We start from the raw sequence: 21,128 nt of genomic DNA, 5'->3' as shown, positions 1-21,128 counted from the left end.
AATAAATAAAATATTAATATGAAGGGTATTTCGGTCAATAATACATTTAACATGATTTTATCCATCTCATTAATTTCACACCACACATGATATTATATATCATATCAATCATTTATCAATCAAATTATTAATCATTCAATTATCACATCCTACATACCAAGCGAACCCTAAGGGGGAGATGGGAGTGGGACTGGATTTTTGTAATCGTTTTCCAATTTTGTCCTTTGTTTCCCCATTTCCTTGTTCTGAAACCAAACCCTCCGCCCCCCGTTGTCCCACAAAAGCCCTCAATTCCCCAATTATTTTATTTTTTCGAAGTTCTGATTTAGAGGGTTTACTTGAGAATGAATCAACTATCGATCTGTAGAAATTTGGTGGAAAGTAAATGTTGCTAATAATGGCAATGGAGTAACAAGTGATCAAAGTTGTGTCGGTGATGTATACTTCCATTATTGGTTAATGGCGGACGAAAAGAGAGACAATGGGGTCCGGCTTTTCGATCTGGTTAACGTCGGAAAGTCGAGTAAGAAAGAGATACTTCTTTCTTTGCTTCCCACCCCCTAACTAATAACATTAAATTAGGATACAGATAATAAAACATAAGAGGTGATTTTAAGCATATTCACATCAGATGAAATTGTTGCCATTTTTTGGTACAAAAAGATTATTTATATACATATAAATTGTTTGGAACTTGGAAGGAAACCTCACTCAAGTAGCTAGCTAGGTTATACAATGTCAAAAATGATACGAACTCCCCTTCTGATCTAATTCTAAATTTGAAGGGGAGGTAAAGCAAGGTAGTAAAAAACTGGCACATCTTTAAATACAAATAACCCCATTGAGAAAAAGAGAATGGTTAAATGAAATAACAGCTGCAGACATGTATATATAAATATGGAAATATTTTGGAAAACAATGCCTTAAGTATTTATGACTTGATTGAATGATGAAAGAGGATTCCCCCACTAGGTTTTGAATTATATTTCAGGCCATTCGAACCATTTAATTTTAAATCCAAAAAAAGAGACGTCAGACCGCGCATATATGATCCGATTCAAAGCACTCGCAGAGGCTAGGAGAGGGGAGCTGCTAACTAGCTACGTAGCTAGAGGGAGATTTATGGAGAAGAGAAGGAGAACCACCTATTTCAACTGGTGAAATGCGAAATTTTTAACTGTCTATGATCGTAGGTTTTTCATGTGAATTATTCCGAAATACATACAACTTGCGGTTTAATGGACGTAGTATCGTGATATATATACACGTGGGCATAATTGATCAGATGATCGTGGAGTTGTATCTCTAGTTTTCTGCTGATTCGAGATTCTTTTTTTGAAAAATATATTTTGGTTCTTAGAGAGCTTTGTTTTAAGTTTGTCGAAGTGAGAAATTGAATTGAAGCTTAAATCTTGTTCTGGAGTCTTTTAATCTTTCTTGAGGTTTAAGAATGTGGGATCTCAACGATTCAGTACCGGATTAAAGAAGGTACGATGAATCAGACGAGTGTTCGCACGAGAAGGGCAAACGGCTCGGATCCGCCTCGAATTCAAGTTCATCGGCGGTGGGTATGGAGGACGGTTCAGAAGAAGAAGATAAAGCAGCAGCAGGAAGAGGTGGAATTAGGAAGAAAAGCAGCAAGATTTTTGGTTTTCTTGTGGAAGATGAAACGGGTCCGTGCTCGTCAGAGAGTGAACTTCCCGTGACTCGACAGTTTTTTCCGGTGGATGAGTCGGAGATGGGGAATTTACCAGCTCCAAACTTTCCCAGTTCCCATTGGATGGGAGTTCAGTTCCGCCAGTCTGATCCCCAGGGCGGCGCCAGTGGAGGAGGAAATGGAGCTACATCAGGGAAATCGGCGGCAGAGGCTATGAAACCTCGAAGGAAAAACCGGCGCGGACCGAGATCCCGGAGCTCTCAATATCGCGGCGTCACGTTTTACCGGAGAACTGGCCGCTGGGAATCACATATATGGTTTGTCGACTAAACGATCAAAATTCCGTTTATTTTTTGAAAAAAACAAATACACACACACACATCCATAATTCTTTAACTGCTTTGTCTGTCTAATTCAGGGACTGTGGGAAGCAAGTTTATTTAGGTCTGTTCTTTTCTTTGCCCAAACTCGCAACATGATCAATACACACACACACACACACACACACACAGATATATATATATATATATATATATATATATATATATATATATATATATATATATATATATATATATATATAGTATTCGAGTACCTAATTACATTTTACTAAACCAGGTGGTTTTGATGCGGCTCATGTTGCAGCCCGGTAAGCTTCCAAGAATCCTACTTGAATGTTCATAGATTTGTTGCTAACTAGCTAACGTCGGTTAAGATTTTAATTCTTGAAATTTAAGAAAAATGGAATAATTCCAAATAATAAATATAACTTGCATGTGTTGCAGTGCATATGATAGGGCAGCCATTAAGTTCCGCGGAGCGGAAGCAGACATAAACTTTAGTATTGATGATTATGAAGAAGACTTAAAACAGGCAAGTCTTTCAAAGAGAGAGAGAGAGACAAAAAGTGTGTGCGTGTGTTGTTGTGTTTCGATCTTCGTCTTATCTCGCACAGTGTTTTTCCTTATCTCCAACAATGGTTTTCTAATGACTGACCACCCACAAAATTCAAGTAAACGAAATGTTTAAAACGGGTTTAAAATTTTGCAACGGTGTAAAGAAATATTGCGATCGAATTTCTTTTTTAACTTTTTTTAAAGAACATGCTGTACAACCACACTTCATATTATATCACACCATGACATTACAACAAACTTTACTATGTCATATATTGCGACCCTTTTCATAATATATAACGCTAAATGCGCTGAATGAAGAAAAACTACACACACGTATCTTCTTGACTTTGTTATCAAGATTCACGAGATATTTGTCGGATATGTAAGTCTACCATTAACTTGTGGAGCCAAACTTGTTTGAAATAAAGGTGACAATTAATTTATAATTTGTGGAATGAGAGGGAGAGGGAAAATTATATTATTCCATGTTACGTCTTTCAGATGAGCAACCTGACAAAGGAAGAATTCGTGCATGCATTGAGAAGACAAAGCACTGGTTTTCCGAGGGGCAGTTCCAAGTATAGAGGTGTTACTTTGCACAAATGTGGACGATGGGAAGCCAGAATGGGCCAATATTTAGGCAAAAAGTAACCTCTCTCTCTCTCTCTCTCTCTGTGTAAAATTTAACCTTTAGTTATTCACATGTATTCATCATTACAACATTAATTATTTCACTCTTTATTAAATTTAATGGGATGAAAATATTATACAGGTATGTTTATTTAGGTCTTTTTGACAGAGAAATTGAAGCTGCCAGGTGGGGTTAATTTGTTTAATTTAATTAACTCTTGCTGATTTTAATTTCTCATCTTGTGTATCTACTATCTTATAATTATGTTAAGAACATTAATATTAATTAATTTCTAGTGACTTGTCGTAGGGCACATGATAGAGCTGCCATCAAGTGTCATGGAAAGGAAGCTGTTACCAACTTTGATGCCGGCATTTATGATGATGAACTTAAAGGAGCAGGTATAATTTCAATGAACGAATCAAATTTGATTATTCAATGGAAATATACGTTTCATTAGGTTTAAAATTCTGAAAATTACATTGCATGCGCGTATAATCTGAGTCTTCGATCGTTTACACAGCAGACCATAATCTTGACCTGAGCTTAGGAAATTCGTCAGCTTCAAAGCCAAGCAATCGGGAATGTAGGGGCAGAGATCATCAGCTTCCCCCTAATTCCTTGCAACTTGATTTTGCTCGGAGACGCCGGTTATCGAATCCTGAGGTATGTGTAAAAAGGGGGAAATTGAATATTTATGCGTATATTATATATATTTTAACCAAATCCATCTCCGCGATATTCTTGTATCCGTTCTTCATCACGAGAAAATTTTGCGAGGAAAAATCTTCTTCTTTAAAATATATATCCAAGTCTTCACGCCAACTAAATATTGTACTCCCGCACTCATCCTAGTATCATTTTCATGGTGAAGCAACAACTTCATTTTCGGCCCCGTATGACGAATCCAAATGATCCCGGAAGAAGAAATGGATACAACTTGGTGGAGCAAACCCGGCAAGATAACAAATTCGGGCAACCATTTGAAACGTTTTCCACTCCACGTATCTCTCAGAATCGCGTAAGTTTTCCAACTCCAATTCTCTGAGAAAGTAAAATTTTCGATTATTTCCAGTTTCCAATATCTTTTAAAAAAACTTTTGACAGATTAATCAGTTTCCTCCGGGAATCAGCATCCATGGCGGAAGAGCAGGAGGAGAATTTGCAGCTTCAAACGGTCAGCAATGGCAAATGAATAATAATTTATTTGCTGGTGCTGCAGCATCATCAGGATTCCCACAGTCGCGGAACATCATACAAATGACACCTCCAAACTGGCTTCAGATTAATGGAATCCATCCCTACATGAGACCCAATTAACTAACTTTTTCGAATATTCAAACTGATTTTTGATGTGCCACTTTTGTTTCTGGATGGAAGGAGAATCGATCTGTATTTTTGTTTTCTTTTTTATAATATATTAGACATAGTTTGATTTTCACCTTATAATATCGAGTTCAAAGTAATGGACAAGAGTCACCTTTTGCATCACTAAAAAAAATAAAAACCCTTTAAAAAAAAGGTCAAATTTATAGTAATTTAATAAAATAATTGATATTTCAATATTTTTAATTTTTATTGTGTTGATCACCTTTTTAATCCCTTTTACATCTTTAATTTTTATTGTGTTCTTTATAATATATAATAATAATAATAATAATAATAATAATAATGTTGATGATGATTTTTCTTAATAATTAAAAAAAAGCTCAAATTCATAACATTAAAATCTCATTTATTATCTAACTTATCATCTCATGATAATTACGTGATTTTATCTTTTTTTATTTATTTAAACCATGAATTACAAAAGTTTGTATTGTTAAGTAATTAATATTTATATATGTAATTTAATTATTGTATCAATATTTTTTAAGTGAATTTGAAGAATTTTTTGATTAATTCAGTCGATATTTGAAGCGGTAATAGAGTTAATGATTTAATTCACACCAGATCATGAATGATGATGACAAATTCGGCCCACCTCATTACTATATAGATTATTTGAAGTGAGGATCATACTGACTAAGACGAAGATTTAATATCTACGAAGTCGAGATGAAAGTTTTGAGATCAATCAGATAAAATCAATACGGGTTCGATGGGTACTTAATCCCCACGATATTGAAATGGGAAACCCTTGACTAGAAAAAACGAGGATTGAGAGATGTGAAAGAAATCCTCGCCGCACCACACCCGGTTGCCATCCTAGTTGTAAGGCAATTTTGCACGTTCAGAAATCAAAGAGGGGTAAGACATAAACAGTGATTACATGAAATATATAAAAAAAGTAATAATATGTGAAAATTAAAATGAAAAAAAAAAATTTACTGCCAAATTTTTCCATGTGAATGATCCTTTGTATTGTCACCATCTTGAATGTCCTTGCTTAATTTTTTTTTTTTTTTTGGCTGAGCAGCAAAAAATAAAGACAGAAATAGATGCCTATTATTAAAAGAAGGAATTGACCTAAGACCCCACTAAAGTTTCAAGCGATAATAATAATTACAATCCAAATTATTTTAATTAAGTATAATATTGACCTTCATGTGTAATATATACATATATATATTAAAACTCGGAAAAATGAGTGAAACTCAATCCATTCCTTAATTCCATGATATTCTTTTCATTATAAGTATTTTAATATATTATACTATTTTCTTAAAGGCTAAATCTTAATCCCTGTTTTTTAAAAAACTTATTTATATAAATTTAAATAAATAATGAATGTGGACATTGCTTCGAAACTATTTTTCATATTTACGTTGGGACCAATATTCATGTTATGATCTAGCATGCAGCATGCCTTCATTAATTAATCGTAAACAAACTTAATATATTAATCTTGTTTGTGCGTACAAAGTTCGGACAGTGTGTTCAAAAAGAAAAATAAATATCCCTAAAAAAATATAAAATTAGTCAAAAAGGTTTCTTTCTTTGTTTCGAGACAATATTAGGGTTAGACCCAGCTCCTTTTTTCCATTTTTTTAGGACACGAAACTCCACATTCATTGCATGCCTCTTTACGAAATTTATACACACAAAAATTCAAATATTTTGGTGCATGGAGAAAAGAATTTGTACGTCAGCAATCGATAAATAAAACAAGTGATATTCTCGGGAGTACTTTAATTTATACGACTGGTCACTGGGGTTTTCCCATACAAATATAATTTGAGAATAGCACTAAAGGGTACAATAAATAAGATATTCTGCTATTATATATATTGAATATATCATAAGATTTTAATAAATAAATTTTTGTTGTTGTACAAAATTGATTGGACCACGTAATATAACTCTTTTTTTTGTAATCGATCCATCTTTTTCCTACCACAGTTTAATTTTATTTCCAATCAAATAATTAGGTGAGATTTCATAGCGAGGTAGAGGAAAAGGACAATAATTCATCGATTCGAATAACTTATTTTGCATGGGTCATTATTATTTATTCGCAGTTACAGCTGCATTATATTTATTATTGTTAAAATTTCCATATATATCCTCCAATGACATGCTGATCTTTTGTGACTAATATTTTTTTTACTAGTTTCAAACTATTGAAATCAATCTTTTGGCCTACTAAATTTGAAATTTATATGAAAACAATAAAGATGCAACTGAAGAAGAATATTATAATTCTATTATCCCAAACATTTTCTTTCTCGATGATGTTAAAATAGAGACATGTACAGTATTACCACGTGCTCACAGATTTTCATTACTCGAAGAAAATAATATTTTAAAAAAAATATGTGGGCTTTTGAGATAAAATAAGAAAAAAATTGGAGAAAAATGAGAAGAAAGTGTGATATTTAGTAATAATCACATAAAATAACAAATTAAGCAGGGTAAAATTGGAAATAAAGTTAAGTATAGTTGGGTGCAAGATTTGCGCTCCATATTTCGAAATGGTCTGAGAGTGATAATATCGCATGAGCTTACTTTTGTGAAAATGGAGGACAAAGTAGCTAAGGCGTCGGTCAAAATATTTTCCATTTACGTACGTAGTATTATTTCTCCTGCAACAAGGATGATAATTTTTCTCAAGGATTCGGAGTTCCGATAGAAATACTCGAAATGAGACTGGTTTATGACTAATTTTCGAATGGATAGCGTAGATGTGGATGGCAAACCCGTCTCATTCTCATCCATGTTGAGATAGAAACTGATAATTATAAGTCTCTTCCAGGTAAGTGAATTGATGGTAATTATATATTTATTTTTCTTTAAAACGGTAATTTCTTATCTTTTTTAACTTCAAATTTTATGCAATAAAAATTCACATCATCCTTGCATCTTTCTCTGCTGACCACATCGTCATTAATGAAAAGTGGTACATTTAATGTTTGAATGATGATGAATAATGGGACACACGAAATACGAGTAAGAGATTTAGGGAGAGAGAGAGAGCTGGATTGAGATTCCAAGTAATATCATGGCAGAGTGATATAAATATATCTAGATATGACATATATTTACGTAAATTCATTTTAGATTATATCTTTAAATAGCTTTATTTCAAGTATTTTGTTTATGTATTGATTATTTTGAAAATGGAACTATGCCGTAATTTAGCTTAATGAAAGAATTAAATGTGAAATCTTTTCTATTTTTTAAAAAATTCAAATTTGTATATGACGTCTCTTAAAATATAAACTACTTTTAAGTGTTTGTATTGGTTATATGATTTCATTTAATTTAGATTATGATTTTAAGTTTTATGTTATTTTTATATATTTATTTATCACTTTGATGTGTAAAATAACATGACTTTTAAAACAACTTTTTATATTCTTTTTGTTAATAACATTTCAATCCATCGATATAAAAGAAGTCAATTTAATAATATTTCGTGCGCAAAAGTTATATATTAGTCGGAGATAAAACGACAGATGATGGGAAAGAATAGTCAAAATGGGGGACCTTAACAATTAATAAGCTCAGTCAACCTTTATTTATTTACACTGCGCAAACACCTATCTGTCCTAATAACCATCTTTGTACCACACTTATTATTATTATTATTATTATTATTATTATTATTATTATTATATAGTAAATGTATTTTTTTAGTTTTAAATTTTTTTAATACACCAAAAAGCTTCAAAAGAAATTAAAAAATGGGTTTTGTAATTTTTTTTTCCTTATTTTCTAATTTTATTTTATTTTTTCGTTATAGGGAATGTAAGATTTGTGATCATATGGAGTATCTTTGTATCATATTATATATTACATTATAACCCATAATATAATATTTACTAGTGCATCGACACACATATTGTATACTTGTACAATATTTTTATAATTCATTTGATTTATATTTTAGATCAAAAAATAATTATAAGAAATAGCGAGGACTAAACTGTAATTTTGATATATAAATAAAAAATAAATAGAAAAAAGAACTGGAAATAAAAAAACAAAGTACGAATTGATCCGACACTTCGATGCTTAAGAAAAAGACTCTACCCGTTAAACTACATGTAACAAAAATTTAACACTTTATTAATATGTAGGGTGAAGAGCCCACCTTTAACAGGCCCCCATTTAGCTTCAATTTTTTGGAGTGAGTTGGATACAATGAGAACCAAATGCCATTTAAGATTTTATTACTCTAAAATCTGAATATCATTTTTTTTAAAATCGTATCTATATATATTTATATATACCCTTTAACCAATTTTATGATTATTCGTTTATTAGCTTGATAATTTATAATCAGCAGACAAAAATAAAATAAAACTTCATTTACTTTGGTAATAAGTACTTGGGATGCGACCTTATTGTTTGTTATTAAAAAAATTTAAATATTTCTTAAGCACGCACATATGTATATATAACGCCCCGAAAGTTCGAAGGTCTACATGAACCACATGAATACAAGAATATCAACTTCTTATGTATTTTAATTGCTTTAATTTCATAAATTAATTATAATGTTCATATTTTCATGTTTAAATATTCATTTAGGCATAAATGCATTAAAATGTATTTTAAGTCGAGGAACAGAGATCGATGGTTGAAAAATGGAAAATAATTTTATTAAATAATTTTTTAAAATTATTTAAAATATGGTTGATTTTTTTTTTCTCATTTTCGAAAATAAGGAGTTTTGAGGTGATTTTATACGGCGGGACGTGATTTTTATTGGTGTTGGATTTTCAACAAAAAAAAACGAACGTTTTGACAACTCGGCGAATAATTTCACAAACTTGTCTACAATAAATATTTTATTCAAGCACTAATGAGCTTATTGGGCATAGCTAACTTTGTTAATGAGCCTAATACTACCATTAGTGTTTTAATTAATTAATTAAGTGCAAAACCCTACCCCATATCCATATAACCTACGCCCCGCCCCATTCCCCTAAACGTTTGAAACTCTTCTCCCACACCATCACACGGTACACACAAGGATTTCAAAGAGAAAGTTTCGAATTTCTCGAAAGATTTCAAGCCAAGGTCTTCTCGTCGTCGTTCTTCGATTCGTCAACATAAATTCGCGCATTATACACTCAAATACATGCCATATTATTTATTTTACACATCATCACACCATATTATGTATTTGAATAGGTTTTGCATGAAAAACAAGTGATGTTTTTAATTATTTTTGTTTATGCATCTTCATGAACTATTAAGGCTTGGGTTTTTATCCAAAAATCACGATTTACATGTAGACTGCCATGATTAGGAAGTGTTAAGGGTTGTTTCACACGATTTAAAAGAGTCTTAGAACACACACAACACGCTGCACATGAACACGATACAACACTCCACCCAAGAAGCATCGAGGGAAGTCGCGCATGGGTGCAGCAACGCACAAGGTTGGTAGGCTCGGACAGGGGGCTTTGGGCTGGGCTAGGTCGAGTCACTAGGGTCTTAAGAGGGTTCACAAGGGTCTGGTTCAGGGGCTGGTCCATCGGCTAGAGTCCTAGGCGCGATTTGAGAGTCCTTGTCAATGAGGAGTCTCGATCGAGAGCTTGCATCTGATGTTGTGCCTTCGGTTCGAGCTTGGGGTCAGGTCCTAGGGGTGCTAAGGGTTCACGAGGGTTCAGGGGAGGGCTGGTTTGAAGTTGGCTCGATAAAAAACAAAGTTGGTTAGAAGGTAGTGCTTGGGTTCGAGAATTTGGGTTTTCTTCTTGGTTTTAATTTGAAACGTGACTCACGTGGGTCAGTCATGGTTCACGAGGGGTAATTTAATATATAAAGTCTTAAGTTTTTTAATTTCGAAATTTTATATTAAAGTTTGAATTAATTCGTGATTAAAACGTATTAAAAATGAATAATTAAGGAATAATTGAAAAGTCTAGAATTTATGCTAAATAAAAATGTGGTAAATTTAATTTAAGCTTAAATAATTAGTTGGGATATTCTAGATCAATGGAATTAATAAAAAGTCAAATTCGAGGATTTTTACGTCTAGGGGCTAAACGATAATTTTACACCTAAAAAATAGTAATTGTCATGGCAGTGTCCTGAATGCTGCTTTATATGTTAATATGATTATTTTACATGTTTATGGAATTTTATGACGAACGATAACGTTAAAAGATATGTTGCATGCTTGGTTTAAAAGAAAAACGTTATATGCATGTTTAATTTTTATAAGGGATGAAAATACGAAATGTTGAAGGAAGTGAAGTAATTGTGACTGATATGATGATACAATAATATGTTAACAACGTAGGCCAATGCTCAGTTGACGGGTGAAAATGTCGCTAATGTCCCCGTCGCTCAGTACTGTGGTTCCATGTAGATGGATCAATCGCCCCAATACGAATACAAATATGAAAATCACAATTAATGATATGAATTCAACAAAAATGAATACGTATATGAATATGATGAATAAAAATATATTTATGATAAATATGAATATGTTTACGATAATATGAAAATATTTGTTTAAGTTTATGTATGATCATGGAAATGTTATTTTACGTAAAAGTATTTTCATTGTTGCATGTGATCTGTATATGTACTATTTGTTATCAAAATTATTGTTTGCTGAGTTTTTAGACTCACTAGATGTGATTGATGCATGTGATTATGATAATATTGATAATGGAGGTCTTGATGATTGACTTTGCTGGGCTGAAGGTGCACATAACCCGAGGAGCATCGCTAATTTTCTGCACTAGTTATGATTTATGTCTTTTTTTAGGGGTATGTTAAGAATATTTTTACAAACTTTTATTATGATCATGAGTGGTTTTTGAGATGTTAATTTTAGCAATTTTGCTAAGTTAGGATATGCAAACGATTGACGTTTTTATGTTTTAAACTATTTCATTTGATTTTCAAATATAGTTGGTTGTGTTTAATTAAAAATGGACGTTTCAATATACATAACAGATCATATTACAGTCCGCAATGTTATGGTTCGGTTTGCACGGGGCAGATAATCTCGGGGTTAACGTACTAACTTACAGATCTTAGCAGTGGTACTAGTACAATGGACTCACACAAAAAAATAATAATAAAAAGAATTACTCGCACATTATAATGACTCACACATTCAAATATTCTCTCTATTCGAACAACGAACGTGTCAAAGTTCTCTTTTGTAACTAAAGAGTATAAATGGTTATGACGTGCACGGTTCGTGTTGTTCCTCGTATTTCTAACAGTCTCTCTGTATATATATGTTTTGATGATTGAATGAAATTTTCGTTCAGTTATTCAACAACCCTTCGATTATAACGGTCGAAAGCATATATATATACTCGATTATTTTGGATTATTCTTGATAGTAACAACAAATGGCGGCGGCGGCTGTGTCTGTGGCGAATGGATCGAAGAAGGAAAACAAGCGTGCAGGCGGCGTCGACTGGCCGTCCAATCCAATGGTGACGCCTCTGTTGACGGATCTATATCAGTTCACCATGGCCTACGCTTACTGGAAAGCCGGCAAACACCAGGAACGTGCTGTGTAATACTCTTCTTCTGCTATTGACTAATTCATTTTATCGAGACGGACTAATGTGAACTTCAGATGGAAACTTTATTCTTGTAAAAACTAAATGTGAGATTTGACGTGCAAGAACCAGCAGATTTGAATGAATTGTTTTTAGTACATGCTTAGGTGAAGGTTGATCATATATATGTTTTTGTCATCTTGAATTTAGACTCTCGTAATTTTATCTTTCATATTTACTAAATCGCAAAAAAACACCTCTTGAGGAAGAGTTTGCACGATAGAAAAGAACCCCAAAAAAAAGATCAAAATTTTGCTCTCTTTTGTGTTCAAAGTGTTCTCATTCGTATCAATTCTTTTCTTCAGGTTTGACCTGTATTTCCGAAGAAACCCTTTCGGCGGTGAATATACAGTTTTTGCTGGCCTAGAAGAGTGCATAAAGTTAATTGCTAACTTTAGATTTACAGAGGATGACATTTCTTTTATCCGATCATCCTTGCCTCCATCGTGTGAGGTATACGATTTTCTTGAATTTATCTCTGGGTTTTAACTATTTGGTAACATTATGTTATGTTGATTCTTCAACATAAAGTTCCTTTGTATAGTAGCATCATGTAGTTTTAGTTGTAACGAATCTTCTGTTCCATCACTGTTTACTTTCTCTAAAACTCTGACCTTTAGTTAGGAAATGAGATTTATAATTCAAACTCAGATTCCTTAATGATCTCTATCGTATAGATGTGTCTGACTTTCATTGTTTTGCTTTAGGTTGGATTCTTTGATTACCTTCGAAACATAGATTGTTCTGATGTGGAGCTATATGCTATTTCGGAAGGATTTGTTGTTTTTCCAAAAATACCGTTGGTGAGGATCGAAGGGCCTGTTGCTGTAAGTTTTAGGCAATTATTTTTACATAATCTTATTCAGTGAAAATTCGATTTACATTGTGATTCATTCTAGTATCGCATTAATCAGCATCTTCTCAAGTTTGGTTTTTTCCTAATTTTCTAGCTAATCTATTACCTTCACCTTCTAAGGTCGTTCAACTGCTCGAAACCGCGCTTGTAAATCTTATAAACTATGCATCTTTAGTTGCTACAAATGCTGCAAGGCATCGTTTTGTTGCCGGGAAATCCAAACTTCTCATTGAATATGGCCTGCGACGGGCACAGGTTTCATTAATTGTCCAAATTGTTTCATTTCAAAGTGCTGATCTTTGTCATAGTGTGGAATGCTAGTAGTTCTCACATTCATGTAGGGTCCTGATGGTGGCGTAGGAGCATCAAAATATTGCTACATGGGCGGATTTGATGCCACAAGGTGATTTTTACTAAAACATTGATTCATATTTCCATTATTAGCATTGTGCGTATTATACCTATTAATGAAACCTGCACCGAGGCTCTTAGTTATACTTGTTGTTTTTATGTTCAAGCTAATTATGTTTGTGAAAATCAACATGACATATCAACCAGAACATCTGATGCTATCTAGTGATTTGTTCTTATTCATTATAATTTGCTGTCTGTTAAAAATATTTGGTAAAAGTTATCATTCACTCTATGGAATAAGTTTTCATCTTGACCTTGGACTCGAGATAAAATTACTGAATACGTCAAATAACAATGCACCACAGAAACATAATGATTAAGTTTGAATCATCTACTACTGAATAGTCTTCAATGGCCAGCCATTCGAAACTCACTGCATAAATGTGGAGTATGTACCTATCCTTCTCATCAACTTAAGGCAGAAAATGCAGTAGTCATGAACTAATTAGTTAAACTGATCAACACATCTCCTTTTAGCCTTTTTTCTTTAAAAAAAATCTGGAACTCGTTAACCTTGCTAATCTACTTTTGCTCTTGCATTCTAACAGCAATGTTACTGCTGGAAAATTATATGGAATCCCACTCAGAGGAACACTTTCCCATGCCTTTGTCAGCTCCTTTTTGGTAATTCCTGCATAAAATACTCATCTTAAATGTTCATGTTTTGGCTGGAAACAATTAAATCCATATTAATGACCATATGGGAACAATTTTTCCTTTGGCTGTGCAATATATTAAGCATCATAGTCATTATTTGGAAGAGCAGCTTTGTTTTATCGTATTATGTGTCACTCACGTTCTAACAATTCACTCTTCTCCGAGCCATGTGCATTTAGAATCAATTTCGATACAGAAAGCATACATTAATTTTTTTGAATAATAAAAGTAGAAATTGCTTTAATATTCGAATATAATAGAGAAAATAATTTACTTACATTTTGTTGACTTAAAGAAAATGCTTTTTAAACCATTTTTTAAAAGACCTTCTCATGCAAATGCATTTTCTGTGAACCCTCATCTACACCTCAAATATTGGTAGCAAGTCTATTATGGCTATTTAAACTGGTTTTGGCTCTGTATTCACTTCCTGTTCTACACACATGACACGGTAATGGTGTTAACCTTAGTTCAGAGTTCTTGCAATGTGTTGATATGCTCCTAGCACAATTTCATCTGTCATTTGACTGAATCACGTAACGGCAGAGTTCTGATGATATCTCCAAGAAATCACTCCATAGCTACGATGGCTCAAATGTATGTCAGGATTTCGTTAGTTTAGCGCAAGCGTGGTTAAATAAACTAAAGGTGCAGTGGATTTCTCCTTATTTCTTTGATATATGCTTTATTTTTTCTTTACTCAATATTGAATCTGCGTCCATGTCTTTACCTCTCTGCATTTTGTTAATATGAAAAAACTCATAGATCCACTGACCTTTCCATCTTCACCAAACGATTTTAAATATTTGTACCCTCTGTGCAATTAAGCTCATAATGAACACACTCAAAGTGACACTTTGACTCTTACCATCAATATTGTATGGCACGGCGTGAAAGTAAATTCTCTGACCATGCATGAAGCTGATACAATACAGCTTCAGCCACCTGGGGATTGATTTACTCAGCTGGAATTGCGAGAGTTAAAAATCTTGAAAAATTGGTCTCGAAATGTTGTTACAATTATCATGTACAAATGTTGCTTATTATGCCATAACTTATTTTGGGGACGGAATCAGAATTTTAGTTTAGGTATCCTCCAAGGTTTCACTGTTGAAAAATCCATCAGGCTTTTACGTATCGGAGGGGCCATAACACTGTCTTGTTACTCAATTCAATTAATTCAGTTAACAGCTCAAGCTGTGGAGGATCGGTTATAGGCTGAGTTATTATGTTCACTGATTTGAGTTTTCTTTGTACAGCGGTCACATATATTAGGTGGAATTTTTTTTGAAACAAATCGAAGTGAGTTAGCTGCTTTCACCTCGTATGCGCTTGCCTTTCCCAAAAACTTTGTGGCCCTCGTCGACACATATGATGTAAGTATCTCCACAACCATTCAGGCTATTTGCCTGTTGCATTAATTTTTTGTTTTAGGAGCTTGCATTTTACTAGGACCACCCAATTCTTGCTAAATGTTTGATTTATGTATTAATTTCATAAAAAAATACGATTCTATCATATGAATAAGTTGCAAGAAAATCTGTTTTACAACTATTACAGAAGTTCTTACGAGTTATGATGGTCACTCTGCTGTATTTGACTTAACATCAACTCAAGGCCACCCAACGGATGTATTATATGGGACCTCTGCCGAACAAATCTAGTGGCAAACATTTTAATCAAAATTGAACATCACGAGATAAAGGGACTCGAAAATTCGATAATCAATACCAGTTTTTCTTGGAATCCTCCTATATCCGTTGTATTTTTGTTCTTTCTCCTTGAGGTTTTTATCGTGTTATGTAAATTTCGGATCTTTTTATTGGAACATGCAATTTCCATCTCCATTTCACTTTTTTCTCTCTGCATTGCAAATACATTGATGTTTATTTTGAGCAATTCGATGTTTTGAACAGGTTATGAAAAGCGGTATTCCTAATTTTTGTGCAGTTGCTCTTGCTCTAAATGATTTGGGGTACGTCCAAGAGGCTAATCCTTTTTCCTGTATTTTAACTGTGTGACTGCAGTCATGTATAATGAACTAGCATTTAGTGTCTCCATTTGGGTTCACCTTGATGACAGACCGATCAGGACAGCTCAATGATAATATTTCGTTGGAGTCCCCCAAAGCTAATATTGCCGGGCTTATCAGGCCATGGATCTGTTTTCATTTTAATACCTTCATTTTTAATTTTTTTTTGTAGATACAAGGCACTAGGTATCCGATTGGATTCTGGTGATCTTGCCTACCTTTCTCGTGAATCTAGATTGATCTTTCAGGCCATCGAGAAGGAATTAAGAGTGCCAAATTTTGGAAAAGTTACAATCACAGCCAGTAATGATCTTAATGAAGAAACTATAGATGCTTTAAACAAACAGGTGATGGAGACCGACAATAAATTTTTTAGAGCTTTTATATATTTCGCTTTTCCAATATTTCTCTTTTCCACAGGGTCACGAAGTTGATTTATTTGGAATTGGCACTCATTTGGTTACTTGCTATGCTCAACCTGCTCTTGGTGTTGTTTTCAAGCTGGTTGAAATAAACAACCAGCCTCGCATCAAAATTTCGGAAGACATTTCAAAGGTTTGATTGGTTCATGTGATATTTTGTGATGCTTTTATTGTGGACAATTTTTCGCAATCCTCTGGTTTCAGGTCTCCATCCCATGCAAAAAACGATGCTACAGATTGTATGGGAAAGAAGGTTACCCTCTTGTCGACATTATGACAAGGGAAAATGAACCGCCTCCAAAGGTATTATTCTTCAAAATTTCCACCTTTTCTTTTGAAAATTATGGTTACTCCCTATATTTCTTGTCAATGTTTAACAATATTAGTAATATTAGTTCTGGTAACTGTTGTAAAAAGTAGTTTGGTGAAAAAAAATAGAAAAATCTGTTTGGAGTTGTGTCAGTTATCCTGAAAGAAGTTGGATTATAGATTTATCCTTTTCGATATGCAGGTGGGTGAACGAATTTTATGTCGCCATCCATTTACTGAATCCAAGAGAGCATATGTTGTTCCACAGCGTGTAGAGGAGCTAATGAAGTGCTTTTGGCCTGGCAGATCAGGTAAGATTTTCTAGTTTGTTGATTTACATCTGCTACAACACTCTCATCTCAATGGAGTTGCCCTGCTTTTGCACGTGCATGGCAATTTCATTCCATCATTGCAACTTTAGTTCATTAAATATTCATGGACGCATGTGTTGACAGAGACGGCCTAGTGCTATTTGAGAAAAAATAAATTCATGAACATCAAGTAATTCTAGTTTATTTGCCCAACAACATATCACAAAAGGCAATTCCAAGGGAATTCACCATGCGTGAAGTTGAAAATCTGTGCTTTCTGTGAGTGTTATTATCCGCTAAGTTGTATCAGGTAATTTTCCAAAATCGAGCTGGGTAGGCTCCAGGAAAAAACGAACGACGGAGGAAGGGGAACAGAGACTTGGAGAGATTTCTAGAATCCCTGATAATGGTCGTCTTGCATTGTTGGCATGCTTCTCTCATCGGCTCTAGTACTAGACCTAATATTGTCCTAGTCGTGAATCATTCATGGCCTTTATGAAGTTGCATTTCCTTACGGGCATAGGCACAAGATTTACTAGAAATAGAGAGTCCTTCGTAATTTCATTTCTGCAGCTTTTCAATTCCAAGTTGCACTAATCTGCCGGTCACTTTAATGTGTACACGATGCATAAATGATAGTTTTGGGCTGGAAAACGGACACTGGAAAATAGATCCATTAGTCTGTCTCTTCTCTGTCCCTCTTGGCCATGGTGTTTGGCATAAACTAAAGTTGTTTCACGAAGAAACCTAACCCAATCTGTCCATTTGTCATGATGTATATAATATGATCGGTTTCTGTGTGGAAACAAATATTCAGGAAAAGATAGAGAAGAGTTGCTACCAATCAAACAAATTAGAGAACAGTGTATGAAACAACTGGAACAGATGCGACCAGACCACATGCGAAGATTGAATCCGACACCTTACAAGGTAACAACCTGGAATCACACATGTTACTCTCATCGGAAAATTAGATATCGTCGTTTCTGTTTCATGCTTTTTTACTGGTTTATAGCATTTTGTATGAGCAGGTTAGTGTAAGTGCAAAGTTATATGACTTCATTCATTCTTTGTGGCTCAATGAAGCTCCAGTTGGAGAGTTGCAGTAAATTTGGCAAGGATTAGTAGTAGAAAATTAAGTGCTTGTCGAACTTATCAATATTCCAGTTTGCGACCAGAAAAGCCTGGTCACTTGTGTTTTACATTCTTGTTAAATTAATTCAAGATTATATATATACTAGCATAAAGTACGTGAGATGCACGTTTACACCAATTAACTAGCTCCATCCTCTTCACTTGTCCAATGTTTGTATTTGATGGGTAAAAAACTCCCTCTAATGCACCACTCCTAGCTTTAGGCTCACGTACTACTTCGTCAAAAATAAAACCTCATTGAATCTGTGTGTTGTTCTCAATAGATTTCAACAAATTCTAAATATATGTAACATTATTTCATCAGAATTTCGAATTTGTCCTTTTACTAATGCAAAGGCATGTTGGGAGAATCAAGAAATAATAGAAACGGATCGACGACAATTTCATTTATTTTAGAGCAGATCATATACACGAGGCATTTGGATAACAAATCAAATTTAAATAATATATTTATTTAATAATTTACTATACAATGCTCAGAAAATCAAAATAATAAAGTTGTTATACGTTTATTATTATACAAATCAATATGATAGAAGTTTATTTATATTGAAAATAGATTTTTAAAGTTATAAAAGTTAAAAGATATTCAACCTTCACTTCAAAAATTCTGCAAAATTTTAAAGTTATTAAAAAAGTTAATGAACTTTAAAAATTTGATGAAATTCATTTTCATACAAACATTAATCTAATGTATAACTATAGTTTCTCAAAAAATGTTTTTGGCCCACATTAAAGATTTGAATATATTTTAAAAATTTATAGCATACAGGTTTTGGGAATGGATCCTCTTATAAGTATCAAAATCTGACCCGACCCGATAACACGACTAGGTATCTGACCTGAAAAAAGTAATCGGATTCGGGTTTTTCAAGTCAACCGGCTTGACACAAAAATTTTAGTTTTTTTTAAAAAATATATATATGATTAATAATTATTACTTACATTTTTATATATTGTTTATTTGGAAAAAAACTTATTATATATTTGTATCTTAAATTTTCACCATTTAATATTATTTTGTGTATTTTTTATTTTTTAAACTGTTTTTTTATTTATTAAATATAATTTTAATTTTCTACAATTAGAATATAAGAGATTTTGTTATTATATGTTTAAATTAAATTTTATTATTATTATAAAATCAAGTTGAGTTGGGTTTATCGGGTTTATTCAAGTTAGTCGGGTTGGAATTTAAAGTTTTCAGGTTGGTTCGGATTCGGGTCAAACATTTTTTAAATACTATCATACATCAATCGATCCGAACCATCTAAATTGACACTCCTAAATCTTTGCTCTGGGAGGAATCTCACATCATGAGTTCTGTAGAACACTACATAACAATCAATTTTTTTAAAAAAAATAATTTATTTGTTTTTTAATATTTTAATTCTTTAATTTCCTTTTTGGGTTTTTTATTTCATTTATTTTTTGGTCTTTTGTTTCTCTCTTTTGGTGTGTTAAAAGTGTCACAATCCATTTTCTATAAATATATATATATATATATATATATATATATATATATAGATATATATATATATAATATATTTATATTTTATTCTAATATTTTAAAAAAAATTTGGTTTTTTTATTTATATATTCTAAGTCTTTATGTTCTTTTAAAAAAAAAAATCTATTTTATCCTTTTTATCTTGTCAAATTTTATTGTTATAATTTATATTTTTATACTATATCTCTTATATCCATTTTTCCTAGTATATCCAACCCAAAAGTTTCAAGTATCGTCTAGACTATCAAATCTCATATCAATCTAAGTCCTGAATTCAATATTTGAACTAGAACGAACCCATCAAAATATTACATAAGACATTTTTTAAGTTTCAATACATCTTATAAAATATTTTAAGGAGCTTGAAAATTATATGTTTATTGGGCCAAACTTCTTTGACTACATTGTATAGGTTGTCGAAGCCCAAATTTATTTATTTGAATTTATTGAGCAGAATATGTTATTAAATAATTAATTAGGAGTAACAGAATGCCTTACATGAAAGATTATAAATTTGAACAATAAATTAGGCTGATGTTAGATCTGTGTCTCGTATTAACGTGCATGTTTGCAATTTCAAGTGGGAAAAAATGAAAAAAAGAAAAACTAGTTCATTTGGGGATGGATGTAGTAGATATTTTGGTTAAATATGTCATTCTTTTCGTAATATTACATAAATATAAATATTTGAGTGCGTTACATTTAAAAATATATATAAATTATAGGAGGCTGAAACTTAAAAATATTTAAAAACTATTATTCATAAATAATATATTTGAAATTGATGATAAATATATATATATATATATATATATATATGTATGTATATTACCAATCATTTTAATAAATAGATTAAGATGTTTGTCTACATGCATAACATGCAAGAACAATAACATTTGCAACAAAAAGAAGTTGACTAGTCTGTCGGTTATTCATTATCGATGGTTTGGATGTCTATGTCTACAAAATCGAAAATAAAAAAAAACATGTTTTCTCGAAAATTCATTTAGCATGCCGTTATAAATATATTTGAATTATTTGTACAAATGTACTTTGCAATCTGAATTATGTTAAGTTTTCTGACTATAAATTTAACGGCTTTCTGAATACCAATAAATACTACACATGCAGTACACTGTACACAAACATATATTTTGATTATAAAACAAAAACAAAAACAAAAACAAAAACAAAAACGGTAACATGAGTATAATTAAGATATTTTAGAGTTTTGTCCAATAAATTCTGAGCAGATTACCTAAAAACTTTTCCAAAAGTTCCAAGTTGT

General features: G+C 32.5%; 2 protein-coding genes across 6 annotated transcripts; both read left to right on the top strand.

Annotated features, from left to right (window-relative positions):
* Positions 1-915: 915 nt before the first annotated feature.
* Positions 916-4,638, top strand: LOC140822098 (AP2-like ethylene-responsive transcription factor TOE3). Of its 4 annotated transcripts, XM_073182829.1 has the most exons (10): positions 918-1,974; positions 2,076-2,101; positions 2,276-2,306; positions 2,443-2,530; positions 3,058-3,203; positions 3,329-3,373; positions 3,497-3,588; positions 3,711-3,853; positions 4,062-4,208; positions 4,295-4,635. In XM_073182829.1, exons 1-10 carry the CDS (start codon positions 1,571-1,573, stop codon positions 4,505-4,507), a joined length of 1,335 nt encoding a protein of 444 aa, XP_073038930.1. In that variant the 5' UTR covers positions 918-1,570; the 3' UTR covers positions 4,508-4,635. The 4 variants fall into 4 exon arrangements, with proteins under 4 accessions (XP_073038933.1, XP_073038932.1, XP_073038931.1 ...); XM_073182832.1 differs by lacking the exon at positions 3,329-3,373 and having other exon boundaries at positions 916-1,974; positions 3,738-3,853; positions 4,295-4,638; XM_073182831.1 differs by lacking the exon at positions 3,329-3,373 and having other exon boundaries at positions 917-1,974; positions 3,714-3,853; positions 4,295-4,638.
* A 7,196-nt stretch (positions 4,639-11,834) lies between these two features.
* On the top strand, positions 11,835-18,535 carry LOC140822149 (nicotinate phosphoribosyltransferase 2-like). Of its 2 annotated transcripts, XM_073182899.1 has the most exons (15): positions 11,835-12,128; positions 12,480-12,627; positions 12,882-13,001; positions 13,151-13,285; positions 13,372-13,433; positions 13,993-14,068; positions 14,648-14,749; positions 15,361-15,477; positions 16,018-16,076; positions 16,306-16,480; positions 16,554-16,688; positions 16,760-16,858; positions 17,067-17,175; positions 17,993-18,105; positions 18,207-18,535. In XM_073182899.1, the coding sequence occupies exons 1-15, from the start codon at positions 11,959-11,961 to the stop codon at positions 18,282-18,284; spliced, it is 1,698 nt and encodes a 565-aa protein (XP_073039000.1). In that variant the 5' UTR covers positions 11,835-11,958; the 3' UTR covers positions 18,285-18,535. The 2 variants fall into 2 exon arrangements, with proteins under 2 accessions (XP_073039000.1, XP_073039001.1); XM_073182900.1 differs by lacking the exon at positions 14,648-14,749.
* The last annotated feature ends 2,593 nt before the right edge of the window (positions 18,536-21,128 follow it).

The sequence above is a fragment of the Primulina eburnea genome, unplaced genomic scaffold (assembly GCF_022965805.1).
Source record: "Primulina eburnea isolate SZY01 unplaced genomic scaffold, ASM2296580v1 ctg739_ERROPOS11973397, whole genome shotgun sequence".
Classification (NCBI taxonomy): Eukaryota; Viridiplantae; Streptophyta; class Magnoliopsida; order Lamiales; family Gesneriaceae; genus Primulina; species Primulina eburnea.
This window is presented reverse-complemented; position numbering and strand designations above follow the sequence as displayed.